Source organism: Anomaloglossus baeobatrachus, chromosome 11 (genome assembly GCF_048569485.1).
Source record: "Anomaloglossus baeobatrachus isolate aAnoBae1 chromosome 11, aAnoBae1.hap1, whole genome shotgun sequence".
In the NCBI taxonomy this organism is placed as follows: Eukaryota; Metazoa; Chordata; class Amphibia; order Anura; family Aromobatidae; genus Anomaloglossus; species Anomaloglossus baeobatrachus.
The window spans coordinates 145,451,915-145,476,297 of record NC_134363.1 but is presented as its reverse complement, the minus strand read 5'-3'; the positions used below and the strand labels follow the sequence as shown (position 1 = coordinate 145,476,297).

The window sequence follows — 24,383 nt, the reverse complement described above, 5'->3', positions numbered from 1 at the left end:
GGGCAAGCCAGGGGTCACAGGTCACAACACCACCACACCCTACACCCCAGTTAGGAACACCAAGGCTACCAAAATCCTTGTTGCCTTCCTCCAGGGGCTGATGTTCACACCAGGGGGTGGGCCAGGCAGTTGGCTCCGCCCACCGAGGAGTTCACAGCCCTGGAGGTGGGAAGAACCAGGCAGTTGAGTAGAGGAGTTTAGCTCAGGCAGAGCTTGAGTGAGAAGTTAAGCTAGGGAAGTGAAGCAGTGCAGTTCAGGAATGAAGTGGAAGGAAGTAGTAGTAGAGCTAAAGAGTGAAGCTGAAGTGACAGTTGTAAAGCCTGAAGTTGGTCCGGGTGTGTGCCCCGGACAGTGACAGCAAGGTCAGCAGACGGCGGTGATAGTCTGCAGGGGGACTGCTCGGAGGTTGCTGGAAGGACCGCGGACGGGTAGTGACCCGGCGGTCTGGAGCAGTATACGAAGAACAGTCAGCACCAGGACAGGGGCCTTTCGGATCCCGGCAAGGCTAGGAGTCGCCATAATTTGCCAAATCCGTCAGTGAAGGGGACGTCTGTCTCCTAACAACCAAGTCCCGATTGAAGGCAACAGTCCAACCGTAACGGAGAGACACCGCCACCGCCAGGGCACCAGCTTCTCAGGGCCAGCGCCTGCGGGCAAAGTAGGGCTCCTCCGGCCCATATCCAAGCCGGGGAGCGGGTTACTGGTGGGAACCCATCGCAACCATCATCACTTTAGGTGCAGGAAAAAGGGACCGTCACCGTCACCTACTGGGGAAAGCAAGTGCAGCCGTCCGTGGGAACCGTCTTTCCAGCCGTGTGTTTTACCGAGAACTGTGTCATCGTCTCAGGCTGAGTGAGTATCACAGTGCCGCAAGGCACAGCGCTGCCCCCGCGTCCCTGCGCCCACCAAGCCCTGCATCGCCCACCTCATCACTGGGTCCCGGGATCACCAGCCCCTACCCACGGAGGGGCAATACCACAACTGGCTGCTCCATACCATCCTTCCCGGGATCCCCACACAGAGCAGCGGTGGTGTTAACAAATCACCACAACCGTGGGTGGCGTCACGGACAATAAACAATCCCCACACCCAAAAAAAACCCCTTTCACTCACGGGCGAGGAGCGCCGCTCGAGTCCCCGGGATCCGGCCCATCGCTCGAGCCACCGAGCAGCGGCAGGCCGCAGCAGCCGCAGTGCCAGCCGGACCCGAGCAGTGGGAGAGCGCGGCGTCCCCTCCTCCGCCCGCGACAACTTGGCGTCACGAACAGGATCTTACCGCTCTGCCGTTGGGTAGAGGTGCGCCTTGTGACCGCCAGAGGTATCCGGCTGAAAAATTTCAGAAGTCGCCATCTTTGGCGCGAAAAGTTCCCGCTCGAGCATCCTCTCGAGTAGCAGAGGCGCGAAGGCCAAAACCCCGCCCCGATAGAGGAGTGGCGGGAGAGAAGCTAAGGGGGACGCGATGGCGGCTGGTTGCATGTGAGAGCAGCTATAAAAGCAGGGACGCCAGGACTCTGCAGACATCTTGTTCCTGGGAAAAGCCGCAAGCAGCATGTGGATGCCGTCCCGCGACACCGTAGCCCCGGCGCCTGGAACCGCGGCGTGGGTGGAGATCCGGACCGCACAGCTCTACCAACGACTGCAGGTCAGGATGCAGCTCCTCATGGAGGAGTGGGAGACCGACATGGCAGACGTTATCGCAGCCGTGCGGAGACGCGAGGAGGAGGCGGAGGAAGGGAGGGTGAGTGACCCACGCCCCGATGCCCTCGAAGGGCCGGTCATCGCGGCTGCGGGACCCGGTCCAAGCCCTCTTCCCCCGCTGCCTCCCTCGCCACCCGTCTCGGAAGCCGTGACCCCGCCACTAGGCCCGCTACCACCGCAACCGGTAGCAATACCCAGCATCCCCGCCCAGGCGGGCCGACCTGTAGCCGGAGCCCGTAGTCGACCGGAGGTGTTGCCCTGGAAGGCTCCGAAAACCGCATCGGAGGCGTCTCCAGAGAAAGTTCCCGAGCCGGAGCTGATGAACCGTTCCGAGCCGGAGTCCCAGCTGCGGAAAGCCCCTGTGCCCCTCCCCCACACCTCGGCTGAGGTAGCGCCAGGTTGTCGCTGCAAGGTGGCGCCCAAGGCCAAGACACCGCGGGACTTGCCGCCCAGATCCCTGACAGTGGGCAACGTCCAGAATGTCCCGCGGGGCCCGACCCGTGCGCCGGAGCTCGCAGCAGCGCCGTATTGGGACAGGGAGCCGGTACCGCTGGGCCTGGAGATCGGTGAGAGAGAGAGGAAAAAGGCGTAGCTGGTGGCCCGAGCAATTAGAGAGAAAGAGAGCCTCCGTCAAGCAACGTTCCGGGTCCGGGGCCCGCTGTACGAAGGGCAGGTGAGGCGGTTTGATGTCCGCCGGGGCTATGGGTTTATATACGAACTGGGCCTGGAGGCCGAAGTGTTTGTAGCCCGGCGGGATGTGAATGCCCACCTGCCTGAGGAGCATCCCGGCCGTAACCTAATGCCGGGCGACATTGTGTAATACACCCGGCACTGTGGGGAGAGGGGGTGGTTTGCGCTGGACGCTAAGTTAAGGGGCAGCCAGGAGTCCCGAGTGAGCGCCGTGCCCCCACCCTCAGATGAGGCTGACGACTTGGAGTAGGGCAGCGGAGCACCTTTGTCCAGTCCCCGTTGGGACCAGAAGTCTGTTTGTTTAAAAGTTTTTGAAAGTTTGAAAAATGATGAAAAATGATTACCGAGAAAGTCACCTGATCTGAAACCGTGATTTGCAACCGGCCGTGCCGGCACCGTTGTCCCCGTGGTGACCGTTTGAAAAGTTGCATGGAGAACTTTCCATGGACAAGCCCGTGAACTTGCAGGGCAACCACAAACGTTAGTGGCATGTAAATAAGTTGTTTTACCGTACCGTTTCCGCAGTTGCCGCCTCCGGAGAGGCAGGTTGGAGGGAGGGCCCTCAGCAGAGCAGGCTGGGGCCCAGCCACCACAGGAACCGGTGGCTACCCTCTGGAGGGGAAGGACAGATCCCGCTCGGGTGACATGTGCAGGACTGGGGTAAAGGGGTGCTGCCTGGGCTTTAGGGGCAGCATCAGGGCCAGGTTGCTTGGGTGGGAGAGAGCGGAGACCGTACCCGTAAAACCATTAGCAACGTTTAAGTACTGAACCTCCCGATGTGGGATGATGTTATAAATTGTATTATGTTTACCGTTTACCTTTTTTCAGAAAATAAAACCGGTGTTGGACGGGCAGCCCGCGGACGGTCTGCATTTTACTAAGGGGGAATGTGACGCCCTGGGCAAGCCAGGGGTCACAGGTCACAACACCACCACACCCTACACCCCAGTTAGGAACACCAAGGCTACCAAAATCCTTGTTGCCTTCCTCCAGGGGCTGATGTTCACACCAGGGGGTGGGCCAGGCGGTTGGCTCCGCCCACCGAGGAGTTCACAGCCCTGGAGGCGGGAAGAACCAGGCAGTTGAGTAGAGGAGTTTAGCTCAGGCAGAGCTTGAGTGAGAAGTTAAGCTAGGGAAGTGAAGCAGTGCAGTTCAGGAGTGAAGTGGAAGGAAGTAGTAGTAGAGCTAAAGAGTGAAGCTGAAGTGACAGTTGTAAAGCCTGAAGTTGGTCCGGGTGTGTGCCCTGGACAGTGACAGTAAGGTCAGCAGACGGCGGTGATAGTCTGCAGGGGGACTGCTCGGAGGTTGCTGGAAGGACCGCGGACGGGTAGTGACCCGGCGGTCTGGAGCAGTATACGAAGAACAGTCAGCACCAGGGCAGGGGCCTTTCGGATCCCGGCAAGGCTAGGAGTCGCCATAATTTGCCAAATCCGTCAGTGAAGGGGACGTCTGTCTCCTAACAACCAAGTCCCGATTGAAGGCAACAGTCCAACCGTAACGGAGAGACACCGCCACCGCCAGGGCACCAGTTTCTCAGGGCCAGCGCCTGCGGGCAAAGTAGGGCTCCTCCGGCCCATATCCAAGCCGGGGAGCGGGTTACCGGTGGGAACCCATCGCAACCATCATCACTTTAGGTGCAGGAAAAAGGGACCGTCACCTACTGGGGAAAGCAAGTGCAGCCGTCCGTGGGAACCGTCTTTCCAGCCGTGTGTTTTACCGAGAACTGTGTCATCGTCTCAGGCTGAGTGAGTACCACAGTGCCGCAAGGCACAGCGCTGCCCCCGTGTCCCTGCGCCCACCAAGCCCTGCATCGCCCACCTCATCACTGGGCCCCGGGATCACCAGCCCCTACCCACGGAGGGGCAATACCACAACTGGCTGCTCCATACCATCCTTCCCGGGATCCCCACACAGAGCAGCGGTGGTGTTAACAAATCACCACAACCGTGGGTGGCGTCACGGACAATAAACAATCCCCACACCCAAAAAAAACCCTTTCACTCACGGGCGAGGAGCGCCGCTCGAGTCCCCGGGATCTGGCCCATCGCTCGAGCCACTGAGCAGCGGCAGGCCGCAGCAGCCGCAGTGCCAGCCGGACCCGAGCAGTGGGAGAGCGCGTCGTCCCCTCCTCCGCCCGCGACACGCGCAATTAGCGGGACATCACTCAGGTGGTTTGCTCTCACAGGTAGAGGCTGTGACCATGCGTGCAGCTCACTTCAGTTTCGACCTGAACTTCACAGTGGCAGTCTTGTTCTAAGGTGCTCACTGTAAGCTTCAGCTATATAGCAGTGGTGGAAACGTTGTGTGACCTCGTGTGGATTACGTCGGACCTGGAGGGTTGTGTTGTGGTTAATGAAGCGGTGAAAGAGGGTGCTTTTTGTCTTTTAGTCCAAATAAAGCATTATATCGGTGTTTGTGTTTATTTTATTTCACTTACAGATTAGTGATGGAGGGTGTCTTGGGTAGACGCCTGCCATTACTAATCTATGACTTAGAAGTAGCTATGGGCCGCCATTAATTCCTTATTACCCAGATTGGCACCGCATCAGGGCAATCGGGATGAGCCAGGTAAAGTCCTAGGACTGTCGCATCTAATGGATGTCGCAATTCCGGGCGGCTGCTGATATTTTTAGGCAAAGTACTCCGAATATCAAGGGTCTCCCCAGCCTGAGAATACCAGCCCTCAGCTGTGAGGCTTTATCTTGGCTGGGTATCAAAATTGGGGGGGGCTTTTTTTTTTTAATTATTTATTGTACTGTACGATATTGACCCGCCCACCGGCAGCTGTGATTGGTTTCAATCAGACAGCTGTCACTCAGCATGGGGGCGGGTCTGACTGTAACCAATCACAGCCCCCAGTGGATGGGGGAAGCAGTGCATATTCAATAAAGGTAATGAGCAGGTCAGGAAGTGAATGACCGGCCGCAGGAGCAGTGTGAAAGCCGTAAGTATGAAGAGCTTGCTCCTACCCCTTTGCGCCAGATTCTGGTCCCCTTTGACTCTAAGGGAACCGGCATCAACCAGATACCAGGGATCAATCTCCCGCCAGCCTCGAGTTAGCGGTGGATTGATCCCCCAGTCCTTCAAAACGCATGGACAAGACGCAAAAAGCATTGACATGCTGCATCTTGGCTACGTCTTCAAAAACGCAGCCAGGATGCAGCCAAAAAAAGATGCACTGTGCGGACAGCAAAATAGAAATCTCATAGACTTTGCTGGGAGAAGGAAACGCTTATTTTTAGGTGCATCTTTGTGACGTAAAAAAATGCACCAAAAATGCAATAAGAGATGCAGTATGTGAACATAGCCTAAAGTGACTGTGTCATGCAGGAAAAGTGCAGCATTACATAGCACCTACAGTAAACACACATGGACAGGCCAAGGTCACCAGGAAGGCTCTTTCTTGTAACTCAGAATGAGTGCCTTCCTCCCATTATGTAAAGTTAATATTATAAGAAAAACCTCCTTAACATATTTTATTTTAATTTTTTGGATCTCTATGGGACTTAACAGTGCAGTCTTTTATTTTTGGTAGTGGTTTAATAATAGGCAGTAAAGTTGCATATAAAGATTTGAGCTGCTTGGTCCGGTGTTCAGTCCAATCCGCATATCAGCTGGACCATGGCAGTCTACGTTTGTGGCAGTAATCCTGGGTGCCTCTGATGCTTACTTGGACCTTCATCGTTTTAGACCTAGTAAACAGCAGCATAGCATTTTATGTGTATAAAGAACTCAATAGCAAATGTAAAAAAAAACCAGATCAAGCTAGCAAAGTTAGCAACTGAAATAAAAATCACCGGGGACATTAAAATAAATCCCTCCCAAAATGTATGAATACATAAATGCCAAAAAAACCCAAAACAGATGGTGTTGACCCCTTAAAAGATGATAATAACAAGATAATTATAAAGGACAAGGAAAAGGCTGAGATATTAAACAGGCACTTCTCATCCATGTTCACGAAGGAATTGACTATTCCAGGGATCATTCAACAAGTCAACTATCAAAGTTCACCACCTGATATAACTAGTTTAACACAAGATGAAGTACATGTGCGTCTGAGCAAAATAAACATTGACAAATCCTCTGGGCCTGATGGCATAAATCCACAAATATTGAGGGAATTGAGGTCAGTAATTGACATACCGCTGTATCTTATCATATTAGACTCTCTTGTAACACAGCCGGTGTTAGATTGGAGGATTGCTATAGTGGTAACGATATTTATAAAAGGTAAAAATCTAGATCCAAGTAACTACTATCCAGTAAATTTGACATCAGTAGTATGCAAAGTGTTTGAAGGCATTATAAGCGATAATCTGCAGAAATATATTGCAGAGAATAATATAATAATGGACAACAAGCATGGATTCATGAAAGATAAGTTATGTCTAAGGCTAGTTTCACAAATTTGGCTTTTTGCCGGATTGGCAGATCCGGCGCACTCCAGTTCAGTGTATACAGTACAATGGCAGCGCAACAAGCTCCGGTCACATGCTGTCATGTGACCGGAGCATGTGACCCGGAAATTGCCGCGCTGCCATTGTACTGTATCACACTGTACTGTAGTGTGTCGGATCTTTCAATCCGGCGAAAAGCAGGATGTGTGAAACTAGCCTAAGCAACATGTTCGGTTTCTATGAGTTAAGTGCAAATCTGGATATTGGTAATGCAGCTGAGGTGACTTATTTGGACTTTGCAAAGGCATTTGATACTGTACCACAGAATAGCCTTATAAGCTCCAGAAGCAGGGACTAGAGATAATTATATGCAGATGTGTAAAAAAATTGACTAATAAACAGGAAACAAAGAGTCGTCGTAATGGTACATTCTCTAAATGGACTATAGTCAGCAGTGGGGTACTATGTGTGTAGCGCCGGCGTCTCTGCACATTCTTGCCTATACCTTTCAGCAGGGACGCCGGCTCACTCAATGCTGTGGCTGGACCGCGAGCTCCCTTGCTTCCCCACGGCTGTCCACGTGCTCGCATCATGTTCCTGGGTCCCGTGCGCATTGAACAGATCTCCATCAGTGTATTTAGGGCGAATTGCACATGCTCTCCCTCTTAAAGGTCCAGGGCTCGAATACCCGGAAGTGCCTCTCAGCCTATGGCTGAGAGGCACAAGGTCCATAAGGCATCCTCCCACTCTCGGTCAGCAGTAGGTACAGAATTTCAGAAATTCCTGGTATGGCACTGACCGTGACTGACCTATGGAGGCTCGTTCTGAAAACAATCTCAGAATGAAGCTCCATAGGAATCGATGGCTGTTGTAGTACGTTACACTTTAGATTATGTCGGCACTTCAAGCATTTTTTTTTTAATTAATAAATTGGTGAATGAGGGAGTGTGGGGGAGTCTTTATTAAAATAATCTATTTTTTTCCCGTGTATGTTTTTAAAATCTACTCTTGCCAGGTTAACCCTGGGCTTGATGGCAGCTACCATCAACCCCGAAAGTATTACCCTGATTACCACCGTACCAGGGCAATCAGGAATAGCCGGTAAAGAACCAGAATTGGCACATCTAATCAATATGGCACTTCTGGGGCAGCTATGGGCTGGTATTTATAGGCTGGGAAGGGGCAAATAACCATACACCTTCCCAACCTGATAATACCAGCCCCTAGCTGTCTGCTTTACCTTGGCTGCTTATCAAAAGTAGGGGGGACCCCATGCATTTTTTTTTAATTATTTAAATAAATAATTAAAAAAAATGGTGTGGGATCCCCTCTATTTTTGATAACCAGCCAAGGTAAAGCAGACAGCTGAGGGCTGCAACCCCCAGCTGTTTGCTTTACCGGCACTTGTTATCAAAAATAGAGGAAACTCCCTTTTTTTGTTTTTAAGTTTATTCCCTATCCTCATTTGTTCGCAGGGCCATTGTGCTGCTCTTATCCTCATTTTGATTCTTTTGCAGCCACCTAGTCCTTACTACAACCATTTACTGCATAGAAGTTCAAGTCTCTATTGACTTAGATGGGATCCGGGGTCAAGTTCAGGTCCAAAACTGAACTTTTAACTAAAGTCCGGCCGAACCTGAACTCCCATGGGTCTGCTCATACCTAGTCATGACAACCTATTGGTACTATGCAATTGTGTTGCTGGGGTGCCAGTTGGGTGACAGAGGTAGCCCTCTTGCTCTGTCTAACCGATTAGATGCTACAGTTTGGATTGAAAGTGCCATTGAAGGGTTTAAAGTGGGATCATACCTATCTCTAAGCTTGGCTGTTACAATGGGACAGCTCATGTGCCATCCATAACCATGGCATACCAGACATCACTGGGTGTTAAGGATGGGGAGGAAAGGGGCCCTCTTTCACCCGTTTGCGAAATAACATTTGGTCTGGCCTTGGCTGTGTGACTATATAGTTCCCAATACCTTTAGTGTAGGAAATGTAAAGAACTATTACCCATGACGCTTATTATCTCGCCCACTGCCATGTCGAATGGGCACAGACTAGAGCACCTAGAGGCAACATTGTCAGATATATGATTATCAGATTGTTCAGGCATGATTGGTGCCGTAGAGAAAGATGAGGATGGGCGCTCATGATGGAGCATATGAATCATCACCCCCGCCTTTTACATGCAAAGACAGCACCCTTTCTTAGCCTACCCGTGTTTCTATGTGAAGTTGCCAAACCGGTATTGTCCCAGGAGTATAGTAATGGCACCTGAGAGCGAATATGACATTTCATTGTTTCTGCTACAATATTAATGTGACACCTACTAAATCTGCGAGGCTGAAGAAGATAGTGAGAACCTGTAAGATCAGAGGCCACGATACCTGTACATTGCAAGGGCTAGTAGCCACGGGACTTCTGAAAAAGTCATGAGATTTAATTATACAAAATTGTGAGTATTCGGGATCTGCTGCAGCAAGACGCTTCATTTTTTGATGAAATCTACTTTTTTGCACGTGCGTTGGGTAACGGATGGTGATACTGATATACAGTGGAACCTTAGTTTAAGAGTAACTTGGTTTGAGAGCGTTTTGCAAGACAAGCAAAGCTTTTTATAAATTTGTAATTTGGTTTAAGAGCAATGATTTGCAATAAGAGCAAATACTCACTGTATACACTTCCGGTTCTGTCCTTTCACCGCGTTCTGACCCGCTCTGGAGGTAACTTTCTGTACATATGTACTGTATACAGTATAAAGTACAGTACATATATATATACACTATATAGCATGTCTATCAATTTGCATTTGTGGATACAGTATTGTACTTTCTTTCTGCTAACCAGTGCAGCACATTGCTTATACTGTACCTCGCACCCCAACAATTTTATTGTAAGCTAAAGTGCAGTTTAATTTGTTTTACATGTTTTGTACTGTACTGTAGTATGTATTAGTGTACTTTAATAATGTTATATGAATACAGGACATTATTTTGTATTACTGTAATACATTAGTATAAATACAGTAAATATTTTTGGGTTGTGGAACGAATTGTCTGTGTTTCAGTTATTTCCTATGGGAAAATTTGCTTTGATATAAGAGTACCTTGGTTTAAGAGAACACTCCCGATACCAATTATGCTCGTAATCCAAGGATCCACTGTACTTCCTTTGTCTTCTTTAAGTCACATGGTTTTACATTTTGGACATAAACGGTCCCTTGAATAGATATGAACTGGGTACTGATATGTGACCCCCGTTGATTATAATGCATGCAACTAAAGGGTGCTTTACACGCTGCGACATCGCTACCGATATATTGTCGCGGTCTCGCTGTTAGTGACGCATATCCGGTGCCGGTAGCGACATCGCAGCGTGTGACACCAAGGAGCGACGATCAACGATTGCAAAATTGTCCAAAAACGTTGATCGTTGACACGTCGCTCCTTTCCTTAATATCATTGCTGCTGCAGGTACGATGTTGTTCGTCGTTCCTGCGGCAGCACACATCGCTGTGTGTGACACCGCAGGAACGACAAATATCTCCTTACCTGCGTCCACCGGCAGTGACGAAGGAAGGAGGTGGGCGGGATGTTACGTCCTGCTCATCTCCGCCCCTCCGCTTCTATTGGACGGCCGCTTAGTGACATCGCGGTGACGTTGCTGTGACGCCGAACGCACCTCCCCCATGAAGGAGGGATTGTTCAGCGGTCACAGCGATGTCGCTGCACAGGTAAGTGCGTGTGACGCTGCCGTAGCGATAATGATCGCTACGGCAGCGATCACCAAATGTCGCACGTACGACGGGGGCGGGTGCTATCACGCTCGCAATCGCTAGCAATGTCGCAGCGTGTAAAGTACCCTTACTGACAGTGAATGTACAGCTGTTTACAGATCCGGTTAAACCACAGTCCTGTGCGGGGAGGTCACGGACATGCAATGCTAATAGTTATGTGCAGTGTTTTTCAGACATGAGAGACATCCAGATCTATGAACAAAATGCCAAAACTACAGTAGACCGACACAGATACTGATGAAGGTGGATGAAATCATGAAGTCACTTCTCGTTCAGGCTCCGTTATAAATTGAGTAATGAATATACAGAACTGTAATAGTTGGTATTAACCAAAGACGGCCAATAGCGATGATCAAAAAGATTCCCAGGACCTTGATCAAGAAGCCATGTCAGTAGCCCGTGCCCGGCGGACTTGGGTCTTGTGAAGTGCTTCCTTCCCTGTGATTCTTCGGATTCCTAGACTGCGACGTCATCATCGTGTAGCAACATGCACGTGACGGCGCATCAATCATGTTAATCCGTAGAGGTGTCGGGGATTCCAACAGGTAGAAGGTGGTTCACAGGGCTCTAGTCCAGAGGAAGCAGGCTACCGGCATGGCTGCTCAACCATTGTCATGGGAATCTTGGTTTTTCCTTATTTTTACGAGGGATTTTTTTTTGTGTTATGAGATGACACATGTGTTATGGTATATTGGAGCACAAATGACACAGATGACTGCTTCACTTACTGATTAGGGATGATCGAATATCGCAAATATTCGGCTTTGCGAATATCCGACGAATAGGTCACCGCTATGCAAATATTCGATGTGCAATGTAAGTCTATGGGAAGCCCGAATAGTTACTAATAGACAACTATTCGGGTTTCCCATAGACTTACATTGCGCATCAAATATTCGCAAATAGTGGCGACCTATTCGGCGAATATGGGAGAAGCCGAATATTTGAGGTATTCGATCATCCCTATTAATGATGTACTACTATACCATGGTGATGGGCAGTCACAGGAGCGGTTTCATTGTAGCACCCAAGCTCAGAGATCACTCCAATCATAGTTGGTTAACCCCTTAGAACGCACTTTTAATATCAACTGTGGCAACTAATCAGTTAAACTATATAAGGGGGTAAATATGTTTTCTTTTTTATGGCTTTTTATTCCATTTTCAGCAAGACCGTTGAATAAAAAAAAAAAAAAAAAAAAAAGCAATTATGGCATTTTGTTTTTCTATGGCACTGTGTTTTTTGTTTGTTTTTTTTACCAAAGGGAAAAAGTAAAAAAATTCTAAAAATCGGGAAAAAAAAAAGGAGTCTTGTTTTTTTTTTTTTTTTTTTTTTTAACAGTTTTTACCATTCTTTAATTTTAGATCCACTGAGGGAATAGAAGTACAATGAGTTTGTTCACTCATTTAATTCTCTACTTCATGACTTCCGTAATGAAGTGTATTATGGAGGTCAGCAAGCTGGCATTAAGGGGGCTTTACACGCTACGATATCGTTAATGAATTATCGTTGGGGTCACGTTGTTTGTGACGCACATCCGGCATCATTAACGATATCGCAGCATGTGACACGTATGTGCGATCTTAAGCGACCGCAAAAGTGGTGAAAATCGTTCACCTTAGAGAGGTCGTCCTAACACAAAAAATCGTTAATTGTTTATTATCGATGTTGTTCGTCGCTCCTGCAGCAGCGCACATCGCTGTGTGTGACACCGCCGGAGCGACGAACGTCTCCTTACCTGCGTCCACCGGCAATGCGGAAGGAAGGAGGTGGGCGGGATGTTACGTCCCGCTCATCTCCGCCCCTCCACTTTGATTGGTCGGCCGCTTAGTGACGTCGCTGTGACGCCGAACGCACCTCCCCCTTGAGGGAGGGATTGTTCAGCAGTCACAGCGCCGACGCCGACCAGGTAAGTGCGTGTGACGCTGCCGTAGCGATAATGTTCGCTACGGCAGCGATCACACGATATCGCATGCACGATGAGGGAGGGTGCTTTCGCGCTCGATATCGCTAGCAATTACTAGGAATATATTAGCGTGTAAAGCCCCCTTTAGTCTGTCTCTACCAGAATCTTGCAGGAGGACAGAGATGGAAAAAAATGGGACCACTATTAGCCCCCCCATTACATGACATTCATCTGCACCTCCTGATTGGATCAAGCGCGTGCTGATGCTCAATTACCGTATTTTTCGGATTATAAGCTGCACTTTTCCTCCCAACAATTTGGGAGGAAAATGAGGGGTGCATCTTAAAATTCAAATGTAGCTTACCGGTGGGTGTTGGAGAGGGGTCACAAGAGGCAGGGCAATGCTGTGCACTGCTCTGTGCTGTGGGCGGCCCTTTGTGCGGCAAGCAGAGCTGCTCTGAGCAGCGAGGTACGGGACATTCTGAAGAGGTCGGTGGTAAGGGCTTCAAATAATGGCACCAAGTCGGCCCGTGCGCCGATGCAGCCCTCGGCTCAAGGTCACATCTACGCAAGTGCCAACTCCAGCTGCCATTACTTTGAAGCCTGCACCTCCGACATCTTCAGAATGGGCAGTGCCTCACCGCCCGCAGTGAGCACCAGCACAAAGCAGCGCCGGCTGCCGCAGCACAGCACTGCAGCCCACAGTGAGCATCTGGGTGCCCCTCTGCACCGCCCGCAGCATCGCCGTACTACAGCACCGCCCCTGCCTCCTGTGACCCCACTCCACCACCGCTGCCGACCCACCTCCCCGGGTAAGACATCCCCGGATTGTAAAATGGACCACATATTTTTTTTCTCTCTAAATTTGGGGTGCATATTATAATCTGGTGCATTTTATAAAACAAAAAATACGGTACTTAGGTACTGCAGACGTTAGTCGTGGTTCCCTACAATTTAAGCAGGGGCCCGCCTTTGTGAATTACCTCCCACAGCTGATGGTGGGGTTTCCAGGGGCAATACCAGCATGAGCTGTCAAATACTAATGAAGTGCACGGTGGCTCAGTGGTTAGCACTGCAGTCTTTCAGTGCTGGGGTCCTGAGTTTAAATCCCACCAAGAACATCATCTGCAAGGAGTTTGTATGTTCTCCCCGTGTTTGTGTGGGTTTCCTCCGGGTTCTCCGGTTTCCTCCCACACTCCAAAAACATACTGATAGGGACTTTAGACTGAGGCCCAATGGGGACAGTATTGCCAATGTATGTAAAGCGCTGTGGAATGAATAGCGCTATATAAATGAATAAAATTATTATTAAGTGTATAGAAACTTTTGACTTTGCAGAAAGTAATAAAAATGCCTTAAACCATTCTCTCTTTCATTATTCTGGCATTTGGCAAATATAAACAATTTTGGTTCCTAATTGACCTAAAACGGGAAAGGAAAAGTTTTTTCTGATTTCATGTCAGTTAGTGAGAGGGGGGTGGAACCTGCAGATGTGTCTGTATAGAGCGCGGGGGGGAAAAGCCTGCAGATGTGTCTTTATAGAGAGCAAAGGGAAAAACCTGCAGATGTGTCTTTATAGAGCAGAGGGAAACACCTGCAGATGTCTGTATAGAGAGCGGGGGGGAAAACCCTTCAGATGTGTCTTTATAGAGAGCGGGGGGAAATGCCTGCAGATGTGTCTTTATAGAGAGCAAAGGGAAAAACCTGCAGATATGTCTGTATCGAGAACGGGGGGAAAAGCCTGCAGATGTGTCTTTATAGAGCAAAGGGAAAAACCTGCAGATGTGTCTTGATAGAGCAGAGGGAAAAACCTGCAGATGTGTCTTTATAGAGAGCGGAGGGAAAAACCTGCAGATGTGTCTTTATAGAACAGATGGAAAAACCTTCAGATGTGTCTGTATAGAGAGTGTATGTAAACTTCTGGTTTGAACTGTACCTGCTGGTCCTGAGCACAGAGATACTTTTGGCATGTCATCATTTACAAGGGCTACGAAGTGACCCATGTTTACGTCTCAGGTTTACCATTAGCTGTAGCTCTGTGTCCCATAGTACACACCGTAATATTTTATTAATTACATAGACCGTGACCATACGATACGAAACAGATTAGCATTTTTCCCACTTTAATTAGAAAAAGATACACAAAATATATCAGATTTTACAAAGAAAATAGTAAACGTGGTCATTCGCATATCAGCGGCTCCGCACACAAAGTCCATTATTTCATCAGAATATAGTCTAACAGTAAAGTCGTCTCTTCAATATTGCGATCTTTCTGGAATGCTGCCCGCGTGTCGTTACGGGCAGTATAAATGCAACGAGAGCCGCTCCGTCTTCCTGTGAAACATAACGCCGGGCTGGGGAAGGACATCTGGAAAATTAAAAAAATGACAAAATGAATTAATTGCAGTAATGAGGTCTGCAGCAGAACATGGATCATACCATAAATGATGACAAGAAGTAAAATATCTTCAGAGTAACATTGTAGCCAAGGTCCCGGAGACACTGGGATTCTCAAACGGACCACAACACAACTCAAAAATTAACCCAAAAAGAGCTTCAAATAAGGCTAGTTTCACACTTGCGTTGGGTTGAATCCGCTGGGTCCGTTGCTGCGTCGTTTTGACGCATCCGTTATTTTTGTGGTGTCAACGGATGCAACGGGTCCGTTATTTCACAGGAATCAGTTAGCTGATTCCTGTGAAATAACGGACCGTTGCATCCGTTTGGCGTCCGTTAGGCGTCCGTCTAACGGAATCCGTCGGCTCTGTTTTATTCCTTTTTTCATTTTTTTTCATTCTGGGCATGCTTAGTAGAAATTAGCGGAATCCAGCAGCGGATTCCGTTGTTAAGCATTTAGCAACGGAATCCGCTATCATAGGGAACCATTATAAATTTTAACGGAACCAACGGAATCCGTTGGTTGGCGTCATTTTGACGCCAGCATTTAACATTACATTCTGCGTTGCTTCCGCTCGGCGGAAGCAACGGGGCATCGGCCAACGGAAGCAACGCAGGTACTTTTGGTACAATCCGTCATCAATGCAAGTCTATGGGAAACAACGGAATCCGTTAACGGATTCCGCTGTTTCCCAAGACAGCGGATTGCGCCAAAAAAAAAAAAAAACAACGCAAGTGTGAAAGTACCCTAATAAGGGGTCATATAGTTTACATAACAAAAAGGTGTCAAAATCTGAAGTTCGGGAACAATCCTGGGTCCACGTGCATTAGCAATGGGCAAAGTTGGGCGTCAGTTCTTTGGATGATCAGCCTCTTTTTCTTGGTCTCAGACATCTCAAACAATATACACCGTGTGCAGAATTATTAGGCAAGCTGTATTTTAGAGGATTTTTCTTTATTACTGATCAACAACTCTGTTCTCAATCAACCCAAAAGACTCAAATATCAAAGCTTAATATTTTTGGAAGTTGGAGTGGGTTTTTTTTTTTTTTAGATTTTCATCTATCTTAGGAGGATATCTGTTTGTGCAGGTAACTATTACTGTGCAGAATTATTTGGTAAGTTAATAAAAACCAAATATATTCCCATCTCACTTGTTTATTTTCACCAGTTAAACCAATATAGCTGCACAAAATTTAGAAATAAACATTTCTGACATGCAAAAACAAACCCCCAAAAAATTAGTGACCAATATAGCCACCTTTCTTTATGATGACACTCAACAGCCACCATCCATAGATTCTGTCAGTTGCTTGATCTGTTTACGATGAACATTGCGTGCAGCAGCCACCACAGCCTCCAGACACTTTTCCCAGAGGTGTACTCTTTTCCCTCCCTGTAGATCTCACATTTTATGAGGGACCACAGGTTCTCTATGGGGTTCAGATCAGGTGAACAAGGGGGTCATGTCATTAATTTTTCATCTCTTAGACCTTTACTGGCCAGCCACACTGTGGAGTAGTTGGATGCATGTGATGGAGCATTGTCCTGCATGAAAATCATGTTTTTCTTGAAAGATACCGACTTCTTCCTGTACCACTGCTTGAAAAAGTTGTCTTCCAGAAAATGGCAGTAGGTCTGAGCTTCACTCCATCCTCAACCCGAAAAGGTCCCACAAGTTCATCTTTGATGATACCAGCCCATACCAGTACCCACTTGCACCTTGCTGGCGTCTGAGTCGGAGTGGAGCTCTCCTGCCCTTTACTGATCCAGCCTCTGGCCCACCCATCTGGCCCATCAAGAGTCACTCATTTCATCAGTCCATAAAACCTTTGAAAAAAATCAGTCTTCAGATATTTCTTGGCCCAGTCTTGACGTTTTATCTTATGTTCCTTGTTCAGAGGTGGTGGTTTTTCAGCCTTCCTCACCTTGGCCATGTCCCTGAGTATGGCACACCTTGTGCTTTTTGATACTCCAGTAACGTTGCAGCTCTGAAATATGGCCAAACTGGTGGCAAATGGCATCTTGGCAACTTCACGCTTGATTTTGCTCAATTCATGGGTAGTTATTTTGCGCCTTTTTTGCCCAACACGCTTCTTGCGACCCTGTTGGCTATTTGCCATGAAACGCTTGATTGTTCGGTGATCAACGCTTCAAAGGTTTGTCAATTTCAACACTGCTGCATCCCTCTGCAAGACATGTCACAATATGGACTTTTCAGAGCCCGTCAAATCTCTCTTCTGGCCCATTTTGCCAAAGGAAAGGAAGTTGCCTAATAATTGTGCACACAGTGTATATGAGGCAGAAAGACTAGCAGTGAGATGATGTCGGAGAGGATTTTCTCTGCCTAAAAACCTCAACAGTATAACTTATGCAGGTGCACTAGTATATACTGATATATCTCTATCTGCTCAAACATTTATGACATATCTATTGGATATATCATAAAATTTCACCTTTGGGCGCCACATCCATCTCCAGAATAGGAGTTCCCCCATTCCCTCTTCCTGCTGGTCTCCAACCAGCACTGATTGGAGAGGTGGTGGCACGTATGTAAGATATGCTGTCCAGGAACTTCAGAGTGCACATATACAGCTCACCTGCAATTACATTTCTCCACACTGGGCAATAATCACCGGCAGTTTGGGTTTATTGTTGGGTCCGGTTGGCACATTCTGTAAAGAGAAAGTTGCAGGTCATGTACAATGTGGCTGTTTACACCAGCACCATTAAAGCCTGGAATTCTGGTAGTCGGCTTTATCGCTTTCATTCCCTGCCGAGTTTCTGACACTCCCTTCCAGGCAATCAAAGCCTACAGTCTAACAGTACAAAGACACTTAACCATGCACCCATAAAAAAAAAAAAAAAATGCTAAAAAGGACACCTGCCATGTTAACCCCCCTTCCCAGATGCAACAAATGGACATAAGAGGTTCTAGATGGTCACAGTATCCTACAGGGCAGGGTGAAAATAAAGGCCCTGTCACACACACAGATAAATCTTTGGCAGATCTGTGGTTGCAGTGAAATCATGGACATATTGTTCCATTTGTACACAGCCACAAACCTGGCACTGATTGTCCACAATTTCACTGCAACCACAGATCTGCCGCAGATTTATCTGTGTGTGTGACGGCCTTTAAAAGTTTTAGGCCATGTGCCCACGGGAGAAAGTAACTGTGGATTTTGCTGAGGAAAACCCACGGATTTTCTAGATTTTCCAGATAAATCCGCAGGTTTACGCAAGTACAGACACTCCCCATGCTATCCTATGGGATTTGGGGAGTCCTGTCTCAATGCTGCGCTATTTGCAACTGCAAAAAATGCTGCGGATTTCCTGCAGCCGCACGTAACTGCATGTCCGTTATTCCTGCGGAATTATCTGCGGAATTCCTGCCTTTCCACTATGGACATACAGGGCAGGAAAGCCGCAGGAATACCGAATGAAACAGTGCTTCCGCACGTTTACCGCAATAATGCCGCAGAAATACCGCATCAATGGATTGCTGCGTGAACCTGCGGAAATATCTGCAAGTCCACAGGTACGTTCTCCCGTGGGAACATGGCCTATGGGTCTATTGATGCATTGGGTGTTGGGAACAATCTTATAAAGGAAAGCAACTAGAGTTCAGCGAGTATCTAACTATTCGTACCCGCTATACTCATAACGAGTACTGTCTACTACTTACGTATTCATTCCGAATAGCGTGTATAATGCAAGTCAATGGGGAAAACTCACAAAGTGACGAGTAACCTGAATGCTGTACTATTCGTGTGAGTAGCGAATAGTGCCGAATTCGGGTTACTCGTTACATTGCAAGTTTTTCCCCAGTGACTTGCATTGCACATGCTATTCGGAATGAAGACGTGAGAATTAAGGCCCAGTTACACGCAACGACGTATAACGATATATCGTTGGGGTCACGGATTCCGTGACGCACATCCGGCATCGTTAGCGACGTCGTTTCGTGTGACAGCAAGGAGCGACCGTTAACGATGGAAAATACTCACCTTATCGTCCATCGTTGTCACGTCGTTCCTTTTTAAAAAATCGTTGACTGTAGAGGTCACAGGTTGTTCATTCCCGAGGCAGCACACATCGCTACATGTGACACCTCGGGAACGACGACCTACAGCTTACCTGCGGCCACCGGCAATGCGGAAGGAAGGAGGTGGGCAGGATGTTACATCCCACTCATCTCCGCCCTTCCGCTACTATTGGGCGGCTGCTTAGTTACGCCGCATGAACCGCCCCCTTAGAAAAGAGGCTGTTCGTCAGCAACAGAGACGTCGCTAGGCAGGTAAGTCCGTGTGATGGCTCCTAACGATTGTGTGTGCCACGGACAGCGATTTGCCCGTGACGCACAAACGACGGGGGCGGGTGCTTACACCAGCGATATCGCTGCATGCAACACCCCCTTTAGACTGTACTCATTATGAGTATAGCGAGTATGAATAGTTAGATACTCGCTCAACTCTAAAAGCGACATGTCAAATGACCCCAAAATCGTTGCACTGCAAGACCAATTGCAAACGGAGAATTTGTAAGGTACAACAAAAAGGAGTTTTGCATTGAAAACAGTTTTGGAAACATTCAGAATTTTTGGAAAAGTTTTTCATTTCCTGAAGCAGTTTTGAAGCTTTTTTTTTTCAATATCATTTTCATTGGACAGTGACGGTTTGGAGTTTTTAAAGAAGATAACACTTCAAATAAATGACATGCATGCAATTTCTTTTGCCGTTTATCAAACCTGAATCGAGGAAGAAAATCCTCAAGTGACTGGTGAGTTTTATACTTTTACTAGCCTGTTGCTCTGCCTGGTAAGACCCTATTGCGCTTTTCTCCACAGTCCCATCTTCTGTATTCATCACTAATTATGTTATCTCACAAAACAGGTCATAAAAAGTTATCAAAAAGTCACATGAATCCCAAAATAGTAAAAAAGCTACAAACCGTCAAGCCAAAAATAGGCGCTCAGACATCAATATAAGAATACAAAGGTTATGTCTCCAAAAATATTTTGCAAAGTACTCTCACTGCACCAACATTGTAAAACAAGGTAAACTATATACGGTAAATTTGGTATCTCGTTAATAATACTGACCCACAAGATATAGTTAAATGTCACGTGTCAATAAATAAAAAAAAAAAAAGGAAAAAAAAAGGCAATCTTCACTTCTTGCCATCTGCTGCATACAAAAGTAATAAAAGGGTCCTAATATGTAGTAGGTGTAGTAATAATAATAATTGCAAATACCTCCAATTAGTAATGTAGTATAGTTCTCCTGATATAGCTATGTCTCCTACTTCATGTGCAGGGCATTGCAGCTTTTATTTCTAATGCAGTATTTTAATATTTAAAATTATTTTTAATATTTTATTATTTTAACTGATATTTAAATATTTACAATTATTAATATGTAAAATTATTTTAATATTTTAAATTATTTAAAAATATTAATTTATAAGAATTTGTTATATAAAACAAAAAAAAAACAAACACCCCCAAACCCCAAAAAATAAAAACTTATTTTGACGCAAAAATTATATGATGACATTTCCTTGGTGTAGAAAGTGCTGAGCGGCATTTTCACAGTGTGCCAGGTGTCTAGTTTCAATAATTCGATAGGTAATGGGGGGGGGGGGGGGGGTTAATATCAATATTTTAGTGACAGTAAAATATATATCTTTGTGCTGTTTTAGGAAGTAGATGTCCTTAGTGAAGGCTCTGAAATTTTAATATTTTAAATTTGTAATTTCAGGGTTTTTATTTGTACAAAAATTGTCTGGGATACCAGAGGCACAAAATATTGAAAAAAAAACAAAACACAAAGACAAGCAAAACAAAAACCCCACCACAAACAAAAAAATTGCAGCAAAAGGGAACTGGCTAAAAACAAACAAACAAAAAAAACACAACAACAACAACAACATTACATTAGGGGTTTTTTTTTATTATTAAAAAAAAGGTGATTTTTTTTTCAGAGATTATGAAACTCATCCCAAAAAAAAATAAAAATTAAAGAAAAAAATTGAATAGAGAAAGAAAAACTCGTTCTCATGTAAGCGTACCCTAAGAAAAGGGTCAGAAAACATTGTTACATGAACAGAGCTTGGAAAGGCTGAAAACGCCCACTAATCCCCCTAAAAAATTAGCATGTGACAGAAAAGTGGTGGTCTGCCCCATTTTCCCAGGACAGATTCTGAAATTAATAAAAAATATTTTTTAAAAAATTCCCCACAACATTTCCAGTGTCAGAAGACAATTGCTGTGATTTCCCCCCTCCTTACCCGTTCAGATGTTCTTTTCTCACCCTGAGGCACCAACAGGCAGTGACTAACATATGACAACCACGAGTTTAATAAAGAGATTTTTTTTTTTTTACTGACACTCAGGCTCTGTGCGCACTAGAAAATGTAATTTTCTTGAAGTTCCAGACCCTCTGAAAGATTCCCGCACCTGCGGTAAAAAAACGGTTTTGCCGCAGGTTGGTCCCTGCGGGTTTTTATCATTATCTATGGCAAAAACCTCAGGTACCTGAGGAAATTAAGTGACATGCTCATTAATTCCGCAGCGAAAATTCAGCGGCAAAATCCGCAGGTACAAAAAAACGCACAGTGTGCGCAAAGCATTTTTTAATCCCCATAGATTTTGTTGGAGAAATGTTATAAACACTTTCTGCAGCATTCCTTCAGCAAAATCTGCGGCAATTCCGCACGTAAATCCGCAGCAGGCGCACAGGGCCTCAAGGAGTAATTTGCATTAACTTGCTATTTACCAGATTTTTCTTAAAATACAGTTTGTTTAGGGTTTTTCACGAAAAGGGGTATTCCCATCTCTAAGATCCTATCCCATTATGTAGAAGGTGTAGTAATAATAATAATAATAATAATAATAATAGCAAATACCTCCAATTAGAAATGTAGTATAGTTCTCCTAATATGGAGATGTCTCTTACCTCATGTGCAGGGCATTGCAGCTTAGGTATCCACGGTTACGTCCGCTCATATAGTCACTGTTGCTTGTAGTCGTAACCATGGATACCTAAGCTGCAATGCCCTGCACATGAGGTAAGAGACATGACTATATCAGTAGAACTATACAAAATTCCTAATTGGAGGTATTTGCTAATATTTTTATACCTACTACATATTGGCATAGGATCTTGGAGATGGGAGTACCGCTTTAATTTTAATCAATAGATCTTGGAATAATAATTTCCACAATTGGATGTGTTTAAAAAAAAAATATTCTTGTGCTGAGATAATCTTATATATGTGTGCCCCTGCTGTGTACTGTGTAATGGCCGTGTCTGACCGTACAGGGACATGGTCTGATCATACCACATCATCTGGGCAGAGGAGGACGCAAAAGAGTATAAAGCCATTACAAGAGGGGAACATAGCCTATTCTTTATGAGGTAAAACATTTCCCTGCTTGTTTTTAACCCCTTCATGATCTATGATGTACTGGTAGGTCACAGGTTGTGTCCCTATCTTTGATGCTTTCTCACACGCACAGGCCGCATCTTTCCCTGGACATGACTGATCTGATCAGTCGAAATGTGCCTATAACAGGCGGGGTTGGATTGGAGATTTGCACCAGTTAAATCCTGCTGTCAACCTATGTTAGCAAGATTTAACAAGCGCTGTCGGGAAGAGAGTCATCCCCGCTCCCATCGGCGGCCCCATGACGTGATCACGGGACACCGATGGGTTGTCCTGACAGCTGGGGGTCAACTGATGACCCCTGTGTTTGTCATGATGAAGTTCCTATGAATGCCGGCTGTAAGCAGATGTTCCGGAATCGCCTTTAAATGATACTTAGTGGAAAACAGTTAAAGATGGAAACTCGCATCTAAGGTGGGTCTTTACACGTTGCGACATCGGTAACGATATATCGTCGGGGTTCACGTCGTTAGTGACGCACATCCGGCGCCGTTACCGACATCGCAGCGTGTAAACCCTAGGAGCGACGATCACCGATCGCAAAAACGTCAAAAATCGTTTATCGGTGACACGTCGCTCCATTCCATAATGTCATTGCTGCTGCCGGTACAATGTTGTTTGTCGTTCCTGCAGCACCACACATCGCTGTGTGTGAAGCCGCAGGAACGACAAACATCTCCTACCTGCGTCCACCGGCAATGCGGAAGGAAGGAGGTGGGCGGGATGTTACGTCCCGCTCATCTCCGCTTCTATTGGCCGGCCGCTTAGTGACGTCACTGTGACGCCGAACGCACCCACTCCCTTGAGGGAGGGATTGTTTGGCAGTCACTGTGACGTCGCCGACCAGGTCGCCGACCACGATAATGTTCGCCACGGCAGCTATCACCGCATATCGCATGTGCGACGGGGGCCGGTGCTATCGCGCTCTACATCGCTAGCGATGACGCAGCGTGTAAAGCACTCCTTAGAATGTTTATGGCTATCCGATTGTGGGGATCCATCTTCCATCACCCACTAATCCCAAAAATAAACGGTCAAAGATCAGCCTGACAATCTCTTTTGCAGCATCCGCTGGGGTATGGAGATTTTTTTTTTTCTGAGGCGGTCAAATCCATACAAAATTCAACAAAAAAAATAAATAAATAAATAAATAAATAATCTGCATACTTTAATATGAAATTGGACAGTAGAGTAGGAATATCTAAATGCACTTTTATGAAAACTGTTTGTAGAGTTCTAACAATGCTTAAAGAGGACCAACCACCAGGATTTTCCTATATAAACTAAAGCCAGTGCTATACTGGTGCTATCCTGCTGATTCTATACATACCTTTAGTTGTGAGATCGGATGTATACTTTCTGATATACAGGCAAGTAAAGTTTGGGAAATGCACTGTTATTTGATTGATAGGTGCTGCAGAATATAAAATAAGTGGGTTGGGTTTTGCTAGTTATTCCCGTCTGTCTGCTGCCTGCCTGTCCTTCCTCCCCTGTCTCTGCTATTACTGGGGGAGGAAGTAAACAAGATAGCAAGATACCACTGTACGTGGAATAGAAATTCCTAACACCCCAATAATTGGTATATCAAAAATAGCAAATAGGTGTGTAATGCAGAAAAAAAAAAGACTTAAAATATAACTTTTAATAAATTAATTTAAAAAAATAAAATAAAATAAACAAATGACAGATGTCCAATTCCTAAAAAGACACACTAAACAAACATGAAGCATTACAACATGGACCACCAAGCTCAAATTGGTCTAAGTGTATGCTGTGGCACAATAAGGCTATGTGCGCACGTTGCGTACAAGCCCTGCAGATATTTCTGCAGCGATCTGAAGAGCACATGTGCGCTTTAGATCGCTGCAGAAATGTCCGTAGTGAGCGCCGATTCCATGCGCTCTGCCTGCAGCTCCTCCCATAGACAGAGCAGGAGCTGCCGGCAAAGCGCAGGAAAGAAGTGACATGTCACTTCTTTTTGCGCAGCGCTTCGGCAGTAGCCGAAGCGCTGCGCTCTTAGACGCCACGTGCGCACGGCCCCTGC

General features: G+C 46.4%; 1 protein-coding gene across 3 annotated transcripts in view; it reads right to left on the bottom strand.

The window, feature by feature from the left end:
* Positions 1 to 14,596: 14,596 nt before the first annotated feature.
* PPIH (peptidylprolyl isomerase H) overlaps positions 14,597 to 24,383 on the bottom strand; it is a 50,426-nt gene continuing 40,639 nt past the window's right edge. For all 3 annotated transcript variants that reach the window (XM_075328683.1, XM_075328681.1, XM_075328682.1), the window contains 2 exons: positions 17,491 to 17,565; positions 14,597 to 14,861 (listed from right to left, as the gene is read on the bottom strand). In XM_075328683.1, the coding sequence (XP_075184798.1) occupies positions 17,540 to 17,565 (26 nt within the window). In that variant the 3' untranslated portion in view covers positions 14,597 to 14,861; positions 17,491 to 17,539. The remainder of the gene's footprint in view (positions 14,862 to 17,490; positions 17,566 to 24,383) is intronic.